The 19,802-nt window shown below is 55.1% G+C and overlaps 1 protein-coding gene across 1 annotated transcript in view; it reads right to left on the bottom strand.

Moving 5' to 3' along the window:
- Positions 1-19,802, bottom strand: part of KIAA1644 (KIAA1644 ortholog) — a 61,647-nt gene that overhangs the window by 21,253 nt on the left and 20,592 nt on the right. Inside the window, exon 4 of the mRNA XM_011934774.1 lies at positions 14,743-15,060. Within this exon, the coding sequence (XP_011790164.1) occupies positions 14,743-15,060 (318 nt within the window). The remainder of the gene's footprint in view (positions 1-14,742; positions 15,061-19,802) is intronic.

Here is a 19,802-nt window from a genome sequence, read left to right as displayed (position 1 = left end):
TGACTTTCCACACTTGTGGGAGGAGCTGGGCAGTGAAGGTCCAGGAGGGACCTTGGAGGCTTAGAGAAGGGACGCTCGGCAGTGCTGGGCAGGGAGAGAACGGGGTCAGCTCGCGGGGACGCTGAAGCCAGGCCCATCCTGCCTCCATGAGACCACAAGGAGGGTCACAGGGTCTGCCAGCCTAGGGTGGGTGGTCGGGAAGGAGAGCCAGACACAGACGGAAAACCCGAGGACACTGGGGGCCCCGGGGCAGCCCCGCAGCTGTGCGTCCCTGGCTCTGCCCAGCGAGACCACCAGCACCAGTGACTGCTGCTTCCACCTCCCAAGTCTCAGACAGCTCAAGCCAGCTCACCGGGAAGCAGACCCTGGGATACAAAGACCCCAGAGCGAGCAGGCTGGCAACAGAACAAGCTAGCACAGTAGCTCCTTTTTGTCTGGCTACAGAAGCTGTGAATAAGCCCTGAGCAACCTCAAACGAGGGGTAGGCGAAGGAGGCACACTTAGCAGGGACCTCTTTCCCCACTCAGAGTAGATAAAGAGGATAGACTTTGGGGGTTCTTCCTATGAGCGGGGTGCTGAGTTAGGCCCTCCCCACATCCCCTCTGATTTCATCCCTACGATCCCCTTGCCAGGTGGAGCTCATTTACTCCCTGTGCCTACATCCACATGGCAACCCAGAGAGGTGATGCAACTTGCCCAAGGACACACAGCTGGGCAGCACAGAGTCTGGTCCAAGCTCAGCCCGGGCAGCCCCAGAGCCCATTGTTCCCGCCTGGCCTCACCTGCAGCACCCAGCTATTCCTGAAGCCATAGGCCCCAGCACACAGGCTGTGATAGACTCACTCCCAGAGCTCACAGCTGAAGCGATCAGGTGACAAGTCCCCCTCTCCCCCAGCACCCTCTGGGGCACCTGAGAAGCTACAGGAAGTCCGAGCTGGAGCGTGCTTAGGAGGAGCAGGGAGCAAGCATCCTCTAGCCCATGGGCGAGCGTTGGTTTCCATCATTTTGACAGGAGCCGAAATGCCCATGTTGGGAGACATTTGCAGCGCCAACAACCATCTATCCTTGGAAGGAAATATTTCAGCAGTTAAGACCAGGGTTTTAATAGCAGGGGAAATAAAGTCGAATCCATGGTCCTCCCTGACTCAGGCCAATGGAGATAAATTCCTTCTCCACTCGCCCTGCCCTGCAGCGCCTGGTCTGGGAGCCAGCCCTATTAAGGGCCCCTGAACTAAATTGCTTTTTTGGGAACATGACTGCCACTGGCCCAACCACACTTCTCTCTGCAGGGTGATCTCGCTCCTTCCATATTACTCTTGCTGCAGCCGGGAGGGTGATTATGTGGAATTCCCGTCAAATCAACATAAAGGAGTATCCTCCGAGCTGGAGGCGTATTCACGAGCCCCCAGATTTGCCTGGGCCTTTGTGGAAGTGTCTTTTTGTTAATTACTCACGCAAGCTGGCATCTTTGTTTGCACAGTAGTTACTGCGTTAGGGCATTTTAATTAAGCTTCCAAACTAAAGATTCCAAACTGGCTGGCTAGAGCCGTGCGGGTCTCTCCTGGGGCAGGATTATAGGAGCCACCTCCGAGGAGGGGGGCTTGTAAGATGCCCGTTGCAGGCAGCACATCCCCAGAAACAGGTGTGCCATGTTGCCAAGCTCCTAATGGGAGCAGTTTCCTTTCTCCCAACAGCTGCACCCTGGGCCCAGAGACACAAAATCTCCATCTGAACTCCAAATAGCTGTGTTAGGTCTAGTGCATTCTAGAAGTGCGTCTTCAAAATGACTTTTCCAAAAACCTTCCCTAAGGAATATTCACCCTTTGGCTGAAGACATTGATTTTTCCAAGCAAAGCCAGGGCAGGGTCAGAATGGATTTTCCACACATCACTGGACAGAGTTCCTTAAGGGCAGGGGCCTGGCCTTTTTTGTCTTTCTGTTCCCAGCACTTAACATGGGGCATGGCCTGCGGCCAGCCCTCAATAAATGCTTGCTGAATACATGAGTAAATTAATCTCGTCTGGGCTGTATCCATACAACGAACAAGGATTGTTCCAGAGAAAGAGGAGGACAGGGTTGGAGGCTTTGCAAAGAGGATGCCCAAGACGTTTCCTTGGTGGCACTAAAGACCCAGATGTGTGGCACAGAGGTCACACCAGTCTTTCTGCCTCCTCACCTGCCCTGCTTCCTTTGCCTGGGAAAGGGCCAGGAGCTGCAAAGGACCGATGAATTGGCCTCCTGGGACCAGCTTGCCTCTTGCCCTGGCTATCATTGCCCTGGGTGCCTGTCTGTGGGTGTCCCTGGAAACACTAGGTCACTGTTTTCATGTGCACTTAAGAAACACATTGGCTGTGGTGGCACATGCCCGTAGTCCCAGCTACCCAGGAGGCTAATTCAGTAGAATTGCTTGAACCCTGGAGGCGGAGGTTGCAGTGAGCTGAGATAGCACCACTGCACTCCAGCCTGGGCAACACAGCAAGGCTCTTGTCTCCAAAAAAAAAAAAAAGACATTGGCTTCCCACAGCAATGTTCACAGACCACTGGAGCAAGCGAGATTATGTGAGGAGGTAAATATACTAGCATTTGAACCGTTATGCGCAGGGGCAAGCTGGTAAACATTTAACAACCTATTCTCCAGGGAGAGAAAAAGCCTGATTTGTAACACATGCTGTCAATTTCCCGAGTGTAAATACTGGTGCTGTCGCTGAATCAAAGACAGAAAGAGATACAAGTAGCCACCACTTGATAGATTTCCACCATGCAGACACAACAGATGCAAATAACCTCGCCAGCACAGATGACTGTAAATGTAGCAAAAGAACCAGGAAGTGATACATTTTGAGTATGTATTACCTGTGTGTTTAACACAAGGTATTTAATTGCATGTTTATATAATTTGCAATAGTGGCTGTGTTTAACAACAGGCTACCATAATTCCTACAACTTGAACTCTCTTGAGCCAGTGTGATGTAGCCCCATCTCATACTAGATATGTTTACTTGCTTGTTTTAAGGCGAATTAGGAAAAATACAACTCTTAAACCAGCGACGGTATTGCTTAGAGCAAATCTGAGTTTTCTACAAATACGACTTGATTTCAAGTCAATTAAAAATGTATTAAGTAAACAGAATGAGGGACGTACACAGACCAAGAACACCAAGGAACTGAAACGTGGGGGATAAATGTTGCTTTATGAAAATGGTTTCAAACCTCAACTGTCTTGGGGGTGCAGTAAAATAAATGAGCAACTCACAAGAGAGGAAATACAATTAATTAACAAATGAAAGGAAAGGTGTTTTATCTCAAAAACCACCAAAGAAATGCAAACAGGCTGGGCGCCGTGGCTTATGTCCGTAGTTCTAGCACTTCGGGAGGCTGAGGCAGATGGATCGCTTGAGGTCAGGAGTTCGAGACCAGCCTGGCTGACACAGTGAACCTCCCCCCGCCCGCCGCCACCCACCCTGTCTCCATTAAAAATACAACGATTAGCCGGGCGTGGTGGTGGGTTTCTATAATCCCAGCTACTCGGGAAGCCAAGGCAGGAGAATCACTTGAACCTGGGAGGTGGAGGGAGGCTGCAGTGAGCCAAGATCGCACCACTGCACTCCAGCCTGGGCGATAGAATGAGACTCCATCTCAAGAAATGCAAACTGTATAGAAATGGGGGCACCCCATGCTGGAGAGGGAGCCCCGAATCCAGTAACCTCAAAAGCTGCCTTGCCACACCAGCCCTTTGGGAATGAGGCTGGCGCTGGAATCGAGACCCATAAAACTGTCACTCCCCTAGACTCAGGAATCTCCCTGCCTGGCATCTATCCGGAGGAAATCATTCCAGAAAGGGAAAGGCCACAAACTCACAAAGGTGTCTGCTGTTTTCTGGAGTATGTCTCCTCCTCCTGCCCCCAGGAGAGCTGGGATTGGTGTTATTTGTCATCGTATTAATAAAAACATTACATGCTGTATAAACGCCCCACGGTAGGGAAATGACTGCATGAATCCCACACGTGGAATCTGAACAACTGTGTGGCCGCTGAAATGGTATTTAGAAAGGTCAGGTAAAATCACAGAGTCATTGCTGATTCAACAGAAGAATAAAATCAGAAGGCACACCATTATTAGAGACGCGCAAAAGCAGGTGTGCATTAGAAGGGAGGAAAATGCAAAGCAGTTATAGCTGTGAGTGAGTGGGAACCCGAGCGGCTTTTTTTCCCCCTATTTTTTGACTCTTCAAATACTAGTCGCAACATTAATCACAGTTAGCATTTCCTGAGGCACATGCCACAGACCAGGCTTTGTTCCAGTCCTAACAATCATTTCACAACCTAAGGCCACTTGTGTCCATTGTACTGGTGGGAACACTGAGGCTCAGGGGAGCTAGTGGCTTACCTGCAGTTGCCCACTGGCCCATAGACAGGATCTGAACTCAGCTCTGATTCGAAGCTATGCAGTTCACCCCTCTGCGGGTTTGCTAGAGTAGAGCTAGGAGGTTTCGAAGTGAACTTGTATTAGAAACTAGGCGTGGGTGTTGCGTTTTTACCGTCTGTTCCGCCGGGCCCTCCTCTGGTGGGGAGTGGTTTGCAGAGGAGGGTGGGGAGCTGCCAGGTGGAAGAGATGAGTACACCTGCCGCCTCCGGAAAGATTCCCAGGGCTGGGAAAGACCTTCACAAATGGTGCAGGGGAAAAGACGAACCCCGAAAGCAAACAAAACCAACCACGCACCCCAACCGAGCACACACCAAGCTGGCACCATCGCCTCGTTTAAACCCCTGCCTGGCAGCCCGCGAAGGGGCCGATGGCGGATCAGAAGCCAGGCTGAGTTTCGGGAGGCTCCTGGGCCCACATCAGACAGGATTTGTTTCACTGACACCTGCAGGCCAGATCTCAGGTGCTTTGGGGGATCCCTGAGGTCCTGCCCTGGGGATGGGTGAGACCTGCCTTGCACAGAGAACCCACAACCACAGGGCAGCTATGCAGCCAGCACGGGGCGGCATCATCTCAGTGTTAGCTCTCACAGGGAGTGGAGTAAAGGCAGAGACGTTGCTCTTCCCAGTACAAGGATGTGGGCTTTGGAGTCCACCAGACCTGGGTTCCAATTCTGGCTCAGCTGCCGTGCAGTTCCCAGGAATCTCTCTCGGAGCCTTGGTGTCTCCTTCACAAAACGAGGCTCGGGATGGCCAAGCTGCAGTGCAGCTGGGGAGGCTAAATGGCACAATTGGTTGCAGCTGCTTAGCTCAGTAAGTCCTCAATACATGGGAGCTATGGTTACTAACAATAATAAAGCAGTTCACTGATTTGACAGTGTCTAGGTGCCTTCCGTGCACAAGGCATGGGGCAGGAGGATTCATTCATGCAACATGGATGTATTGAGCACCTACTATGTGCCAGGCCCTGTTCTATGTGTTGGGGTCACAGCTGAGCACAAGAAACACCAATCCTAACTCTCCTGGGTTTTCCATCCAGCGGAGGAGACAGGCACAAAGCCACAAAGCCACAAAGCCAACGTGATGTCAGGCGGCAATGCACACGATGAAGACAGTTAAAGAGGACAAAGGGACAGAGTGATTGGCGGAGGTGGCTGCTTCTATTTTGTAAACCTTGGCCAGGGAAGGCCCCTCTGATTGGGTGACTCTGAGCAGGGGCTGTGGAAGGGAGGAGTGAGCCCTGCTGGTGTCTGGGAGGGGAGAGGTCTGGGTGGAGGGAACAGCAGGTGTGGCTACAGCAAATGCCAGTGTGGGGAGGTGAGGACAGAGGGACAGTGGGGTGGGGTGGGGTCAGATCACGTTGTTGGCCAAGGAAAGCATTTTGGTTCCTAAGTGTGAAGGAGGCCATCAGTGGGTCTTCACTTAATGTTTTTAAAAGATCACCCTGCTGCTGTCCGGGACAAAGGCTGATATCAGGGAGACATGCGGAGGCGGCTGCCTCCCTCCTGGCCAGAGAAGACAGACAAGGAGGGCTGATCTCAGTGGAGGGTTGGGTGTGGGGGCGGATTCTGGCTTCATTTTCAAGGTATTGCTGATGGAACACGTGAAGCGGGAAAGAAAGGGGGGAGCCAAGGAGATGCTGGGAGGCAGCGGGGACATGGATGTGCTGGTCCCGCACATCTACGGGACATCCAAGAGCTGCCCTTAAGTACGCAGGCTCTGCGATGACAGCAGATCTGGATTCAGGGGAGAGAGACCAGGGAGAAAGACCGGAAGGTGGACAGGATTGGAGCTGTGGGTCCGGGTGGGGTCCCCAGGGGATGGGTGGAGATGAGAGAGAAGTTAAAGGGAGAAGCCCTTGGATCTAAGATCGGGGAGATAAGGTTGGAGCTGCAAAGAGGAGCAAGAAGGGCAGCCATGAGGGGCCAGGATCCAGGACCCTGCGGTGCAGAAGACCTGGGGCTCCCCGGTTCCCCTCAGTCTCTCCCTCCTCTGAGGCTATGCCTACGCTGCTCTCTCTGCTGGGATCCCCTTTCCCCACTTCTGCGAACTCCTATTCATCCACTGAAACCCTTTCTTTGTGTTAGCTGCTCCTCCCCCTGGCTGACCAGTGCTTAGTCTGGTGGACTGTGAATCCTGGGACATCTGAGCACTGTTTTGGACACAGCCGTGAACAGTGGGGAAGGCTCCTGGGAGAGGATCCCAGCATTTGCAGAGCAGCTGCTCCATGCCAGGGCCTTTCCGTGTTTCCTCTCATTTAAGCAGACAAAACCTGAGAGGCCACTTCTGTCACCCACTGTCCTGGTAAGGAGGGGTAAGCTACCTGCTGGAGGCCCTCCAGGTACCTCAAAACAGGGGAGCTGGGATTTGAATCCAGTTCTGTTTGCCTCCAAGAGCCTTTGCTCCTAACTCAACTACTCTGCCTCCAAACAAAACAAATCAAAAAAGCTTCATGGCAGGTGGGGCTATTCAAACAGAGGCCAGCTTCCTGGAGGGTGAGTGAGTGCTGGATCATTGGGCCATGTGTGGAGGGAATCCCTGTGGAGGTTCCAGGGAGTGCTGGAGAGCTGGAAAGCCTCTCTTCCTGGAGGCTGAAGGACCCTGGGCATGAGACAGAGGCATGCTCACAGAGGCTAAAAGAGAACCATTTCAGGGTAGGAAATTAGAAATCCCCATGGCCTGAGGCAGAAGTGGGTCACTGAATTATGGGCCATTGTCTCCTTGGACAATTAGCACAGCCATTGCAGTGGTGGTTATCACACGGGAGGCTTGACGGGACATAATGTTGAATTAAAAACCCAAGACACACCATTTTATGTGCAGGATGACAACACTGCTCTGATGACCGGCCAGGCTGGAGGATGCGGAGCCCCGCGGATGGTGATGAGGTCACTTGGTTCCCACACTGGCAGTGTCCTTGTGATGGTTAATACCGAGTGTCAACTTGATTGGATTGACGGCTGCAAAGTATTGATCCCGGGTGTGTCTGTGAGGTGTTGCCAAAGGGGGTTTACATCTGAATCAGTGGGCTGGGGAAGGCAGACCCACCCTTCATCCGGGTGGACACCATCTAATCAGCTGCCAGCGTGGCCTGAATATAAAGCAGGCAGAAAAATGTGAAAAGGTGAGACTGGCCTAGCCTCCCAGCCTCCATCCTTCTGTGCTGGATGCTTCCTGCCCTTGAACATCAGACTCCAACCAAGTTCTTCAGCTTTAGGACTCAGACTGGCTTCCTTGCTGCTCAGCACGCAGACAGCCTACTGTGGAACTTTGTGATCGTTTGAATTACTACTACTTAATAAACTCCCCTTTACATAGCTCCTATTAGTTCGGTGCCTCTAGAGAACCCTGACTAATGCAGTCCTCCAGCAAGCAGGGGCACCTTTATGGTGGAAAATGAAGCAGAAAAACAGAGGAAACTGTGACTATCCCTTGGGGGAGTGCTGAGTAGGAGGAGGTAGGTAATAAGGCAGGGAAATAAAGAAAGCAACAGGACCGCAGCCCCCAGGGACAGCCTGTGCACTGGCTCAGGGAGGTCGGGCCTCTCCATGGATTTTAATACCCCCCCTGAACTTTTGGGGGTGCAGAAAGGGGTCAAGGAGTTGTGTTCCCCAGGAGAAGAGGTGAGGAGAAACTCTGCAGCTGCCACAGGGGTCCGGGTGCACCTCAGGGGCCTCCATGGGTCGTGGTGATGTGGATCCTAGCTGGGCCACAGTCAGCCATGTCTAGGACGCAGCGGGAGGAGCAGCATAGGCCTCAGCTTAAGGAGGGTTCCTAGAGTCTGGGACTGTAGCCTGCACTCCGGGGAGTCTGCACAGTTGGGCACCAGGGCGTGAGCAGGAGGAGGAGATTCCCTGCAGTCCCACTGTGTACCCTCAGTACCTCTCATCACCATCACCGTCCAGGGCAGGCACTGAGACTCAGAGAGGGCCGGCAACTTGTCCGAGGACACACAGCAGGTGGAGTCACTGGTTCTGAGCCTTTCTGTCACCCCCCGCCTGCTGCCCATGGTACCCACCACCGCGGAGTGACACTGATGAATGGACATCCTCCAGGGTTTCAGCCAAGCTGTCCAAACAAATGGAAAGCAGCCTAGAGAGCCAGTAAAGGAGGGAACATGTGCCCTCTCGGGCCCCAATTGGGAAAAGACAGGAACTGGAGGGAACAGCCCAGTTTCCTGGTCCAGCTGGAACCCCCAAGGAGCTGCAACTCTGTCCCCACTCAGGACATCAACTGTCTTCTGAATTCCAATCACGGAAGCCTCCTTGGTATTTGACGTTACACCAAGGAAAGAAGATATTTGGTCATCTCCCTTTTCAGTCTCCTCATTTTCTGGAATTTCTTGCTGTTGGCTGGCACCCTCCCTGCAGAAACCACACACCAAGGACTCTGGCTGCAGAGCTGGGAAGAAAACGATGCTTGAGTTTCAGCAGGAGAAGGTTCTGGGGTTGGGTGAACTCTAGGACCTCACAGGGGAGGATGAATGAGTTTTGCAAAGAGCTTGAGGGGTTCTAGGTGCAGGAGAGTGAGGTGAGAAAAGGTGGTACTGGGGCTTTGCTGATAGGCAGAGGCCAATGGATGGAGAGGAACTCTGGACATCTCCCCATCCCTGCTGGGCTCCCTTCTCTCCAGGTGGCCTGAGGTCCCCAGGGCCCAGGGTGATGGAGCCAATGCTGTAGAGGCACTCAGGCTCTAATGACCACTCTGCCCTGTCCCTGCATGCCCCACAGGCAGCATCAGCCTCTCCCAGGAACTTGCTATAAATACAGAATCCCAGGCCTACCCCATCATTAGGCATCAGATTTTGCAAACCCAACAAGACCTAGGGGATTTGGATGCCCCTTAAGATCTGAGATGCACACATAATCCCCTTGAGCCAAGCTGGGAATTTTTCCCTGAACTCTGACAGCCTGGAAGGGCTTTGGGGCTGGGAGGGCTGGAGCTGGGCAGCCTCCTCTCCTCAGGTCACTCCTCATCCCCCATCTCCACCCAAGCCCCTAGACCTCAGGGTGGGTTTTAAAGGATGAATAGAAGTTCCCCAGGGAGGTGTGGGACAGAGCACACTGTGAAGAGAATTGAGTCAAAAGCAAGGAGGTATGAATCAGCGAGGGATTTGAGGGGTCAAGGCTGGGGTGGAAGGCATGGGCAGTGAGGTGGGGGCAGGCTCTGCGATAGGCCAGGTGGCAGTCGGCTCAGGATCTGACATGGGCTGGGGAAACCCTGGCTGAAACCCATGGATCTACTGTGTGGCCTTGGGCAAGTCACTGACCCTCCCTGGGCTCAAGTTCACTCATCCATACAAGGTGATGATGCGTCCTGCTGAGCCCAGTCCTCAGGGTGGGAGTTACAAGAGTCCATGGAAATACCAAGGGGGGCAGTGTCTAAAGTCAAGCACTAAGCATGGTTCCCAGCACTCTCTGCTGGGCCCTGCAGCTCTTACAGGGTGGTGAACAGTAGCCTGAGGCTTCAGGAGGGGGCCACTCAGGTCGGGAGGCAGGGTCAGGCCACCAAGGGCTGGGGAGCAGGCTCGGAGGCAGCTGAGGCCCTCTCTCAGAAATGGGAATGTGGATAGGTTGGGGAGGGAGGGAGGTGAGGACAATGGGGAGTGGAGCTGGGGGTCCCAGGAAGGTGTTGGCCCCTTATCAGGTCCTCACAACTACACTGCGAGGCCAGGCTTGCCCAATTTACAGATGGGGACACTGAGGCTCAGGCTGAGGAGGCTTGGGCAGGCAGGTTGTGTGGTGCTGGTGGGGCCAGGTGGTTGTGTCTGACTGGGAGCTGCTGCCTGTGCCCCGGATTTGAGACAGCAACAATAATGACCATCACGACCATGATAGCGGCACCTCCCAGGACCCCGCCCACAGCCACAGTGATGATGACAGCACAGCATGTGGCAGGAATGTGGCAACGTTCTCCGCCCAGCTTAACCCCGGGGACATAGCAGCTCCTCTCATTGGCCCCTCCACTGCTTGCTCCTTTAGCCTGAGGTGGGTCCTGGTGGTGCAGAAGTGAGACCTGGGCTGTCAGTGTGAGGGGACCAATGCCCACCACCTGAGGAGAGAGAGGGCTCAGCCCAGACCCTGTCCCAGACCCCCAGTGCTGATGCTCCTGCTGCATCCCTTGCACGGGATTTGCTGACCAGCTAATATGTGCTGGGGCCCTGAGTCGGGCTGCAGTTCTGGCCGTGGGAGCTGCACACCATTGCACAACTGACAAGGGCGGGGAGTCTGGCAGGTGGACGAAAGTCCAGAGAGTGAGGTCAGGTCAGGGACTGGTGGGAGGGCCCGGTCAGGCTGAATACAGGTGGGAGTGTGCGAGCATGTGTGAGTGTGTGTGTGTGTGTGTGTGTGTGTAGGGGGTAGTGCTGCCTCCTGCCATGCTGTTAACTGAGTGTGCAACTGTGCAAGGAGGGCCAAGGTGCTTAGAGAGGCTCTCTACGCCTGGGAGGAAAACCCAGGACCCCCGCGGTGCGAAGGAGACACTGTTAGATGAAGAAGGCACCTTGTCGCAGGTGCTGTGTCCCTGGGGTGCCTGCTGGGTCATACTGGGCTCCGGGCCCTCAGCGGTTGTCCTGACTACTTTCAGGAGGAAATGATGGGCAGAGTCTTGGGGTCACCAGAGAAGACAGTCCAGAGAATCTGAGCAAGAAACTTCACAGTCTGAGTTCATTATCTACTAAGTGGAGGGAAAGCCCCGCTTCCCTGTGAAATTAAACGAAGGCGGCTGAGCTTTGTGACCGTTGCACCCCTCTCGACGCTCCTGCTGGCTTCTAACTCAGTTATAAATCCCACAGGCGGGGAACGGCACAACGCCCCACCTGCCTGGCCATGCGATTCGGCAGCACCTGGCGTTTGCCGGGCCAGCTGGCAGGAAAATCACATTTCTAGCGATTGATGGAGTGCGTGTCTGTGGGGACCAAGATGCGAGGACTGCGTGGGGCTGAGCCACTGCCGCCAGACCCTTCAATACTGCTGTGTGGTGGCCTGGGGGCTGCCTCGGGCCCCTCACCCACCAAACCCAAGGGGTTTCTGAGAGGGGAGGCTGCGCTGGCCTCATCTGGGGAGCCGAGGGCCTTTAGGCTGGACCCAGCAGTCGCCCAGCTTACTCCTCTGCCCCAGCTCTGGGATCTGCTCCCCACCAACCACGGGCCCTCCCGCTGCAGAGCACCCATCAGAACCACTGCGGCAGCCAGGGTGGGAGCCAGAGGCAGGGAACTCCTGGGCACTGAGGCAGTCCTGGCTCCCAGCACAGCTGCCCCTTGCCTCCACCTCCTCTGGCATCGCCTGCCTGCCCTGTCCTGGCATTGCCTTGGCCTCCTGCCTGCCTCTGTCCCCCCTGAGGTGGTCCTTGACCCACTGCTTGGGTCCCACTAAGCCTCCCCAGAAGTGGCTGAGCCTCATTAGGAGACTCCAGGAGCTCAGGGGATGAGGGTGTGCCTGCAGCTGTCTTCCTCCTGCCGCCCCTGCACGGGGGACCCCGAGGAGCTGGAGAAGCTGGAGTCATTCGCAGGAGAAAGAGCTGGGGTGGGCAGGGGAGACAGAGAGAGAAGCCACAGAGGCTGGGCTCACAGGAGACTTCTGGAGGTGAAAGCAGAAGCGAAGAGAGATTTTGGGGAGCAGCGGCACTCAGCAGGAGGCTCCTGAGAGGGCTGTGAGGGGAAGAGAAGCCTTTCCAGGGGCTGATGAGCATTCAAGAACCTCCCTGGCCCACACTCCTTGCCTGGACATTCTCCAGTGTGACTGAGAAGAGCCGCAGAGAGCGCTTGTAATGCCTGTTTGGGTGCCAAGCAGTGTTCCATTGACTGGGACACCACATGGAGGCTGGGCCGCCTGGGGCCAGGGACCTCATCTGGTTACAGTCAGAGCTATAATGCTGGAGACGTCCTGGGTCACACAGCCGGGAGGACCCTGGAGTGGCAGAAAAGGAGGCTCCTGCCTGATCTCCAGATCAAACCCCCTCTCACTTTGGTTCCTCAATTGGTAAAACTGAAGCCCAAAAAGGAAGCTCCTCATGCAGAGTCATGCTGTGTGTCAAAGAGCACAGCAGGAGTGGGACAGTGCCTGTGAATCCAGCCAGCGACTGGTTATTCCCTTATCCTGCACCACACCCTTGTGGGTTCTCACAACCCCTTTTCACACTCACATGGTGATGGGAACACCCTCCTGAGCTTGCACTCAGGACAGTCAGGAAAGACGAGGAGCCTCTGAGCTCCAAAAGGAAATGTGTCCCACCTGGACTTGGAGCTCAGCCGCCCACTCAGGCTCCGTGCAATCCCTGCAGGCTTGGCAAGCTCTCTGCATCCTGATGGCACAGCACAGTGCCTGGCACACAGCAGGTGCACAATGTGTGCTTGCTGGTGACAAGCAATATGGAACAGGGGTAGGGTGGGAACCGCTGCTGAGACAGGCAAACGTGTTCTGGGCAGTATGAGATGGGGGAGCTGTTAGCAGCAAGCACAGTGACACAGGAAATGGAGGACCTTGAGGCTGAGGCAGGAAAACAGCCCCCAGGTGCTGAGTGCAGGGCACTCACGACATCCACCATCCTCTTGGCAAGTGTTCGGGGAGGTGTGAGCTATTTATTCCAAATGCACGTGCACGCAAAAGGTGTGGGAGTGGGGGAGGGCCACCGTTTTAAACAGAAGATTCTCAGCTATCAAAAAGCTTGGCTCTTACAGACATTTTCCAGTGCCTCCCCAGCTGTGCTGTCTACAAGCATCACCCTCAGAGATGCCTGGTCAGTAGGCTCTGGGTCTTCAGTTTGGCAAACCCTCGAGATGTGTCTGTTTCAAGGGGTCCACGTTTCAGAACATCCCACTACTGGGTCCTGCCAACAGACATTTTATTGTCTGTAGCTCTCTGGAGTCCCCACTGCTCAAGGGTGGAGGCTGGCTTCTTCTCTACCCATCACCTCCACATTCCTCAGAGCCTGGCACAGACCCCTGCCCCAGGACCCACTCAGCCAGCATTTGTCAAACGGAGCCACACAGGCTGTGTCTTTGTCTCCTGTGTGATGGATGGTGTCATTACTCGATCGATAAGCACAAGCTGATTTATGCATATCTTATTAATTATTTAAGGCACACTCATGATTGAAAAGGTCACTACCTGCTAGCTACGTGAACGATCACTAACTCGCTTGGTTGCTGCCTCCAAAGAGGAGGCAGCAAGGGTTAACTGAGGACCTACTATGCACCAGGTAAGGGCACAGTTAACCCTTGGGAGGGGGCAGTCTTACCCCCTCCTCCTTCACGAGGATTGGAAGGTTAAGAGGGTGAAATCTCATGCCTGAAGTCAAGGAGCAGGTAAATGGCAGAGCCAGGACTCAGACCCAGGTCAGACTGCCTTCAGAGCTCCTGGATGTGAACCCAGGGGTCACTGTGTGGCAAACTCCTGCACCCCTCCAGCAGGGGGATTCTGGGATGGATCTTGCAACCCGGGTTTGGTATCATGATGTCCCTGGATGATGTGCCCTGAGCCCTGGTGTGCCCATGGCTGTAGCTCAGCCCTCACAGAGCGTCTGAACCTCTCACTCTACCCTTGGACCTGGGAATCGACCCTCAGTCTGGCTCCTGTCCTTGGTGCTAACCAGCCTCCCAGGGAGTTCCTGCTCCAAACGCACAGACCCTGCCTCTCCCCTTCCAACTCTAGATGCTGCACTACCCAGGGCCGCCTGGGGTTAGGTCAGGCCCATTCCCACCATACCGGAACTGGGCAGAAATGGGAATTGCTGTAGACAAGCTCAGATCTGAACATAACCCTGGAGCAGCCACCCCACAAGACCAACCCTGGAGATGCCACCTCCCTGGCTTCCTTCCTTCCTTCCTTCCTTCCTGAACAGCCTGCCTGAGTCAGCGCTAGTACCCCTCATGCCACACAAGGCATGTACGTATAAGGAACCAAGTAACATCTGTATTTTCTAACCTCATGCTGAAAAATCTGCCTGGACAGACTGATTTGCTTCCTTTGGCCAGATTTACAACTCAGAAAGGCATCCGGTTTTCCCCTTTGCCTTGACAACTAGGAAACGCAAAACTCCACTCAATGTTTAGTGTTTCCAGCTCTCACACTGGGCTCTAAGCACAACACGCTTGCAAGCTTTGCTTCTAAGCTCTGTTTCCACCTCTCATTTTGACTTTCCTGTCCAGGCATGTGTTGTAGGCTACCCATGACAGTTTGAAATTTTTCTTGGCAAACAGCAAGATAAGCAAACAATCGGGTACCTAATGAGCCAAACACTATGGCGAGAATGATGGCATATTCTCCAAGCTCTCCAAAGACAATCACCCAAATCAGTCTGGGTCTCTATTGCAGCCACTCACCAGGCAGACGAACTCTGGAAGGTCATCAGCGGTGGGCTGTGAGCATCTCCCCGCAGCGTGTGCACGGCCTGGGGGGCTTGCGGCAGCGGGCCTGGGGGAGGCTGCGGCTGTGGGGCCCGCTGCCCTGGCCGAGGGGCCCGAGCAGGGTTCCCCCACCGCCGGGGGTCCTGTTTCATCCATCGTCCCTGGATGCCCCACCGTGCCAGGTAGACCTTGCAGATGTCGTAGTTCATTGCCGAGTAATACAAAAGGTCCAGAACCAGCAGCATCAACACGAAAAAGCCATAGATCCACACTCCCAACAAGGCGGTGTAATTGCTGTGAACAAACAGAGAGGGAGTAAGTGAGGAGAGGGGAACAGCCCAGCTCGGGCCAGCTTCATCAGGGGGACTGATAAGAGAATGTGGCCTGGGGGCTATGTTGTGGTCCCAGGGAGGAGGGTACTGAGCCCCTCTGGAGGGCAAGGCCTTGGCTCCCTCTCCTCTGCCTGCCCTGTTCACCTCCTTCCCTGGAATCCACTGCCTGGTCCCCACCTGAGCATCCTCCAGGACCCCTAGCCCTTGGGCTGGGATCCCTGTGGGTCCCACAGAATCAGGTACTTTGGGGGGAATTCTGAGCTGGCATCTGGGGCTCCCAGGACATGATAGCCTCTTCCTTTACCCGGTGCTGTTTTGGCCTGCCCTCTCCCTCCTTCCTGCAGGTACCCCTGCTCACCACCCCCTGCCCCACCTTTGTCTATGTTGTTCCTGACACCCGGGATGCTCTCACTGCCTCACCCCTGCTGTGAGGACGGAGGTCCTCCCCATCCTGCTGGACCAAGGGCAGAGGCATCAGGTTCTGCCCTCCAGACCCCCTTCCAGGGGGTCCCCTTCACTCTACACGACCAGGCTATGCATGGCTGGGGGTGTCCGGGCCCCATGACCTCACTTCTCTTATTCATTTGCCCAACATTTCCCCACCGAGGGCTGCTCTGCCTTCCTCAGGCAGAGGCGGCCAATGTTACCGTTGGGTTTGGAAGCCCGCTGTGAAGCCTGGCTCTCCCGGCATCCACCGACTCCACTGCAGAGAGGGTCTGCACTCCCAGCAACCGACCTCTGTACAGGCTGTGCCTTCTTTCCCTGCCCCCTTCCTCCCCTGCCTACCTCCCACTGGCCCTTTGTCGAAGATCACTTCCTCCAGGAAGTCTTCTGGACACCCTGACCCTCCTACACGGCTGGGTCAAGCCTGTCTTCTGGTCCACAGCCCTGAGTTCCCCTCAAACCCAGCTCCTGTCACCTAGAGCCACATCTGTCTTCCACACCCTTCCCCAGGGCCAGGGTCCAAGTCTCCCCCACTGTGTGCCCAGGGTGGATGGTGTCCTGGGCTTGCTGCTACAGCTGGGGCTGCTGAGCCCTAACAGTGTGTGCCGGGGCTGTGATTGCCTGAAGTCACCGATCCATTAATCACTCCGGTGCCGCCTCCGTCTGCTCCCTGCTGCAGGCATGTGTTTGGGTGGGTGTGTGCTTCTGGTGTCGAGAGGTATGAACGGAGCCAGTGTCCGGCCTGCACACGCCGCCGCTGCACATCCCCAGGGAGAGACTCACCTGGCTCCCGCCCAGATGGGGGTCTTGGGGGCAGCAGATCCTTTAAGATCCTGTTTGAGGCTGGGGGAATGGACCAACTCGGAGCCTGGAGGCCTGGTTCTAATTCTTCCTCTGCCTGGTTTGCTGTGTGGCCTGGGAAAACCCTTGCCTGTCTCTGGGCCTGGAGGAGATGAGTGTTAGGCCTCTCTCAGTCTCAACTTCCAGGCTCCAGATCTTCCCAGGCTTAGGTCAGTCCCGGGTGCCAGCAGCGGCCTCTGTAGGAAGATGGGGGCTGCTTCCCCTGGACTCCTGTGGCTCCGACCAGGGCTGAGTCCAGGGCTGGGGAACTCGCTCTCACTCTCTGCCTGGAATCGTTCCCTCCCCTCACTTGGCCAAGCTCTTGGCCTGAAGATGCTGCTCGGGTGCCTGGGAGCCTCTGGATGGAAGGCCTCTGTATGTCCTGAGCACTTCCCATGAGCAACCGCAGGCTGGTACTTGGGCTTTGTCGCTGTAATCCCACAGCTCCCGGTCGCTGTGGGTCCTTGCTGCCTCCCTGTCCCCACCTCCCAGTCTCCACCACCATGAAGCCTGCATCAGACTGATGGGCTCAGTCATGCTAAGGTGTAAATGACTGACAGCCAGGCCCCAGCAGCCTTATGTTAAAGAGAGTCTGTTAAAGAGAGTCTAGCTTTTCCTGGAGGCATCTGGATATGGAATTCCTTCCAGGAATTCCAGGAAAAAGAGGCCTGCGGCCCCATCCAGCATGCTGGGGCAGGCATCCCCAGGGTAGATGTCCCTGCAGACCGCAGTCTGAGGAGGCAGGCCTGGTTCCAGTCCCTGGGCCCTCCTGCTTTCCCCAGCACCCTCCCTCCTGCAGCCCCCACAGAATTGCTCTAAGTGCCAGGTTTTTCTTCAGTGGTTCCCATGGCAGCAGCCACGGGGGCTGAGGGAGGAGACGGGGAAAGGGGAGGCAGGGCAGCTGTGTGCAGATGCTGTCCACAGAAGGGGTCCAGGATGCCAGCTGGGGATGTGGCTGGGCCACAGGCTGGGCCTCGAACCACCAGGCCAAGAAATAATAGTACCAGAAGTGGCAGTGGACACTTGTTCCCCCACCTGCTTCCCACGTTAGCCCTTTTAATGCTCATGCAACCACGGGAGGAAAGAGTTTTTTTCGTCGTTGTCATCCGTGCTTTACAGATGGAAAACTGAGGCTCGGTGGAATTAAGAGACTTGCCTAACAGCTCACAGCCATTAAGGGGCAGAACCAGAATTTGAACTCAGCAGCTGAGCTCTAGAGTTGCACTCCTAACCACTACAATGCACTGCCTTGACTGCAGCCAACCAGGTTCTCAGATACAAAAGCTGCTCCAGGGGTCGGGCACAGTGGCTCACACCTGTAATCCTAGCACTTTGGGATTTGGTGATGGGAACACCTTCCTGAGCTTGCACTCAGGACAGTTTGCACTCAGCCAGCCTCCACCCTTGAGCAGTGGGGACTCCAGAGAGCTACAGACAATAAAGGGTCTGTTGGCAGGACCCAGTAGTGGGGTGTTCTGAAACGTGGACCCCTTGCAACAGACACATCTCGAGGGTTTGCCAAACTGAAGACCCAGAGCCTACTGACCAGGCATCTCTGAGGGTGATGCTTGTAGACAGCACAGCTGGGGAGGCACTGGAAAATGTCTATAAGAGCCAAGCTTTTTGATAGTTGAGAATCTTCCATTTAAAACGGTGGTCCTCCCCCACCACCGAGGTGGGCAGATCACGAGGTCAGGCGATCGGGACCATCCTGGCTAACATGGTGAAACCCCATCTCCACTAAAAATACCAAAAAAAAGTAGCCAGGCATGGTGGCGGACACCTGTAATCCCAGCAACTTGGGAGGCTGAGGCAGGAGAATGTCATGAATCCCGGAGGCAGAGCCTGCAGTGAGCTGAGATTGCGCCACTGCACCCCAGCCTGGGTGACAGGGCGAGACTCCATCTCAAAAAAAAAAAAAAGAAAGAAAGAAAAGCTGCTCCAGCCCAACAGCACTCCTGCCTGGAGCCCTTTGTCCATGCTGCACCTCTGTCCAGAACCCCTGCCTACTTCCTGCACACCCAGCTGGCCCTGGCACTGTGTCTTAGCCCAGATATCACCTCCTCCAGGAAGCCTTCCTTGATGCCCTGTGTCAGTCCAACCCCTACCCTGCATTCTCAAAGCCACTGGATTTCCCAGAGCACACTGTTGTCTTTGTTGTTTTGTAGGACTGTCTGCCCCTGGAGATTGGGAGGGCCCTGAGGGCGGGGTTGGGGTTCATATCGTCTTTATGAGCCCAGCACTCAGCCTTAGGTTGTAAATACTGACACCAACACGTATTGAGAGCTGAGGATGGGCTGGGGACAGTGGCTGCTTTGATACTAACTTCCCTGGAGTTTATAGGCTGCATGTCTGTGCGCCAGCAGCTAATAGAAACACCGGCCATTGTTATGCGCCAGTGCCCTTTGCTTCTGAATCCGTGCAATGGTGCCATGAAGGAGGAGCTAGTATCCCCATGTCACACATGAGTAAATGAGACCCAGAGAGGCAAAGTCACTTGCCAAAGGCCACACAGCTGGTGCGTGGCAGCTCTGGGAGCTGGACCCAGGATCCTCTGACTTCAAGTAAGCTGATCTTGGGGGAATTCCACGGTCGAATCTAGGACAGACGTCCAGAGAGGGGTCCCCTGCACCTGCGTGGTGTGCCCGCTTGTCCTGGCCCACCCTCTACCAGGAACTGAGAGCAAGTCCCCGTCCTCCCTCCTCGGGGCATCCTGCAGATCAGTGTGTCATTGTCATCGTGTGTGTGTGTACTGCCGGGCTCCCGGACTCTGCAGCCAGCTCGCTGGAATTGACACACGACATGACCTCCGGCCCTCCCAGCTCATCCTCCCTGTCAGGGAAGGAAGGGGACTGCCTACAGGAGTGTTGCCTTTGCTGACTCGCCCTCCCTTGTGAGGTGACTACCCTGGAGGTGGCAGGCGGGGACACCCGGGCCATGGGCACCATGCTGAAACCACTCCCCTGGCCTGCCACGGCTGGCCCTCCCCATGGTCAGCCAGCTGGGAAGATTCAGGTCTTTACAAAACTTTCATAAATGTAATGAAAAATATGTGACCTGGAAATTAATTCCATCCAGATGCAGGGGTCTTTGTTATGTGGGTGTGTGTTTTGTAAATGGCAGAAGATAAAAAACCAAAGGCTGTTTTATGGAGCAAGATGTGAAGGCAGCCAAAGCCGCAGATCGCAATTTTTTCAGTGTATTTTGGGATATTTACTGATTCAAATTCTTTTGGTGTTTCCCAAGCAGTAAACAAAACCTTCTCTGATGGAGGAATCTCACTGAACGTCTTCCCGGGGCACAGGAGCAGATCCGTCAGCAGGAAGAGCAGCTGCAGCCAGCGTGGGGATGGAAGTTCCCGTCACCACCCCACTAGGCAGTCACATTCAAGGGTGGAGGAGGAGAGTTCCTGAGGCCAGC

Source organism: Colobus angolensis, unplaced genomic scaffold (assembly GCF_000951035.1).
Source record: "Colobus angolensis palliatus isolate OR3802 unplaced genomic scaffold, Cang.pa_1.0 Scaffold138, whole genome shotgun sequence".
In the NCBI taxonomy this organism is placed as follows: domain Eukaryota; kingdom Metazoa; phylum Chordata; class Mammalia; order Primates; family Cercopithecidae; genus Colobus; species Colobus angolensis.
This window is presented reverse-complemented; position numbering and strand designations above follow the sequence as displayed.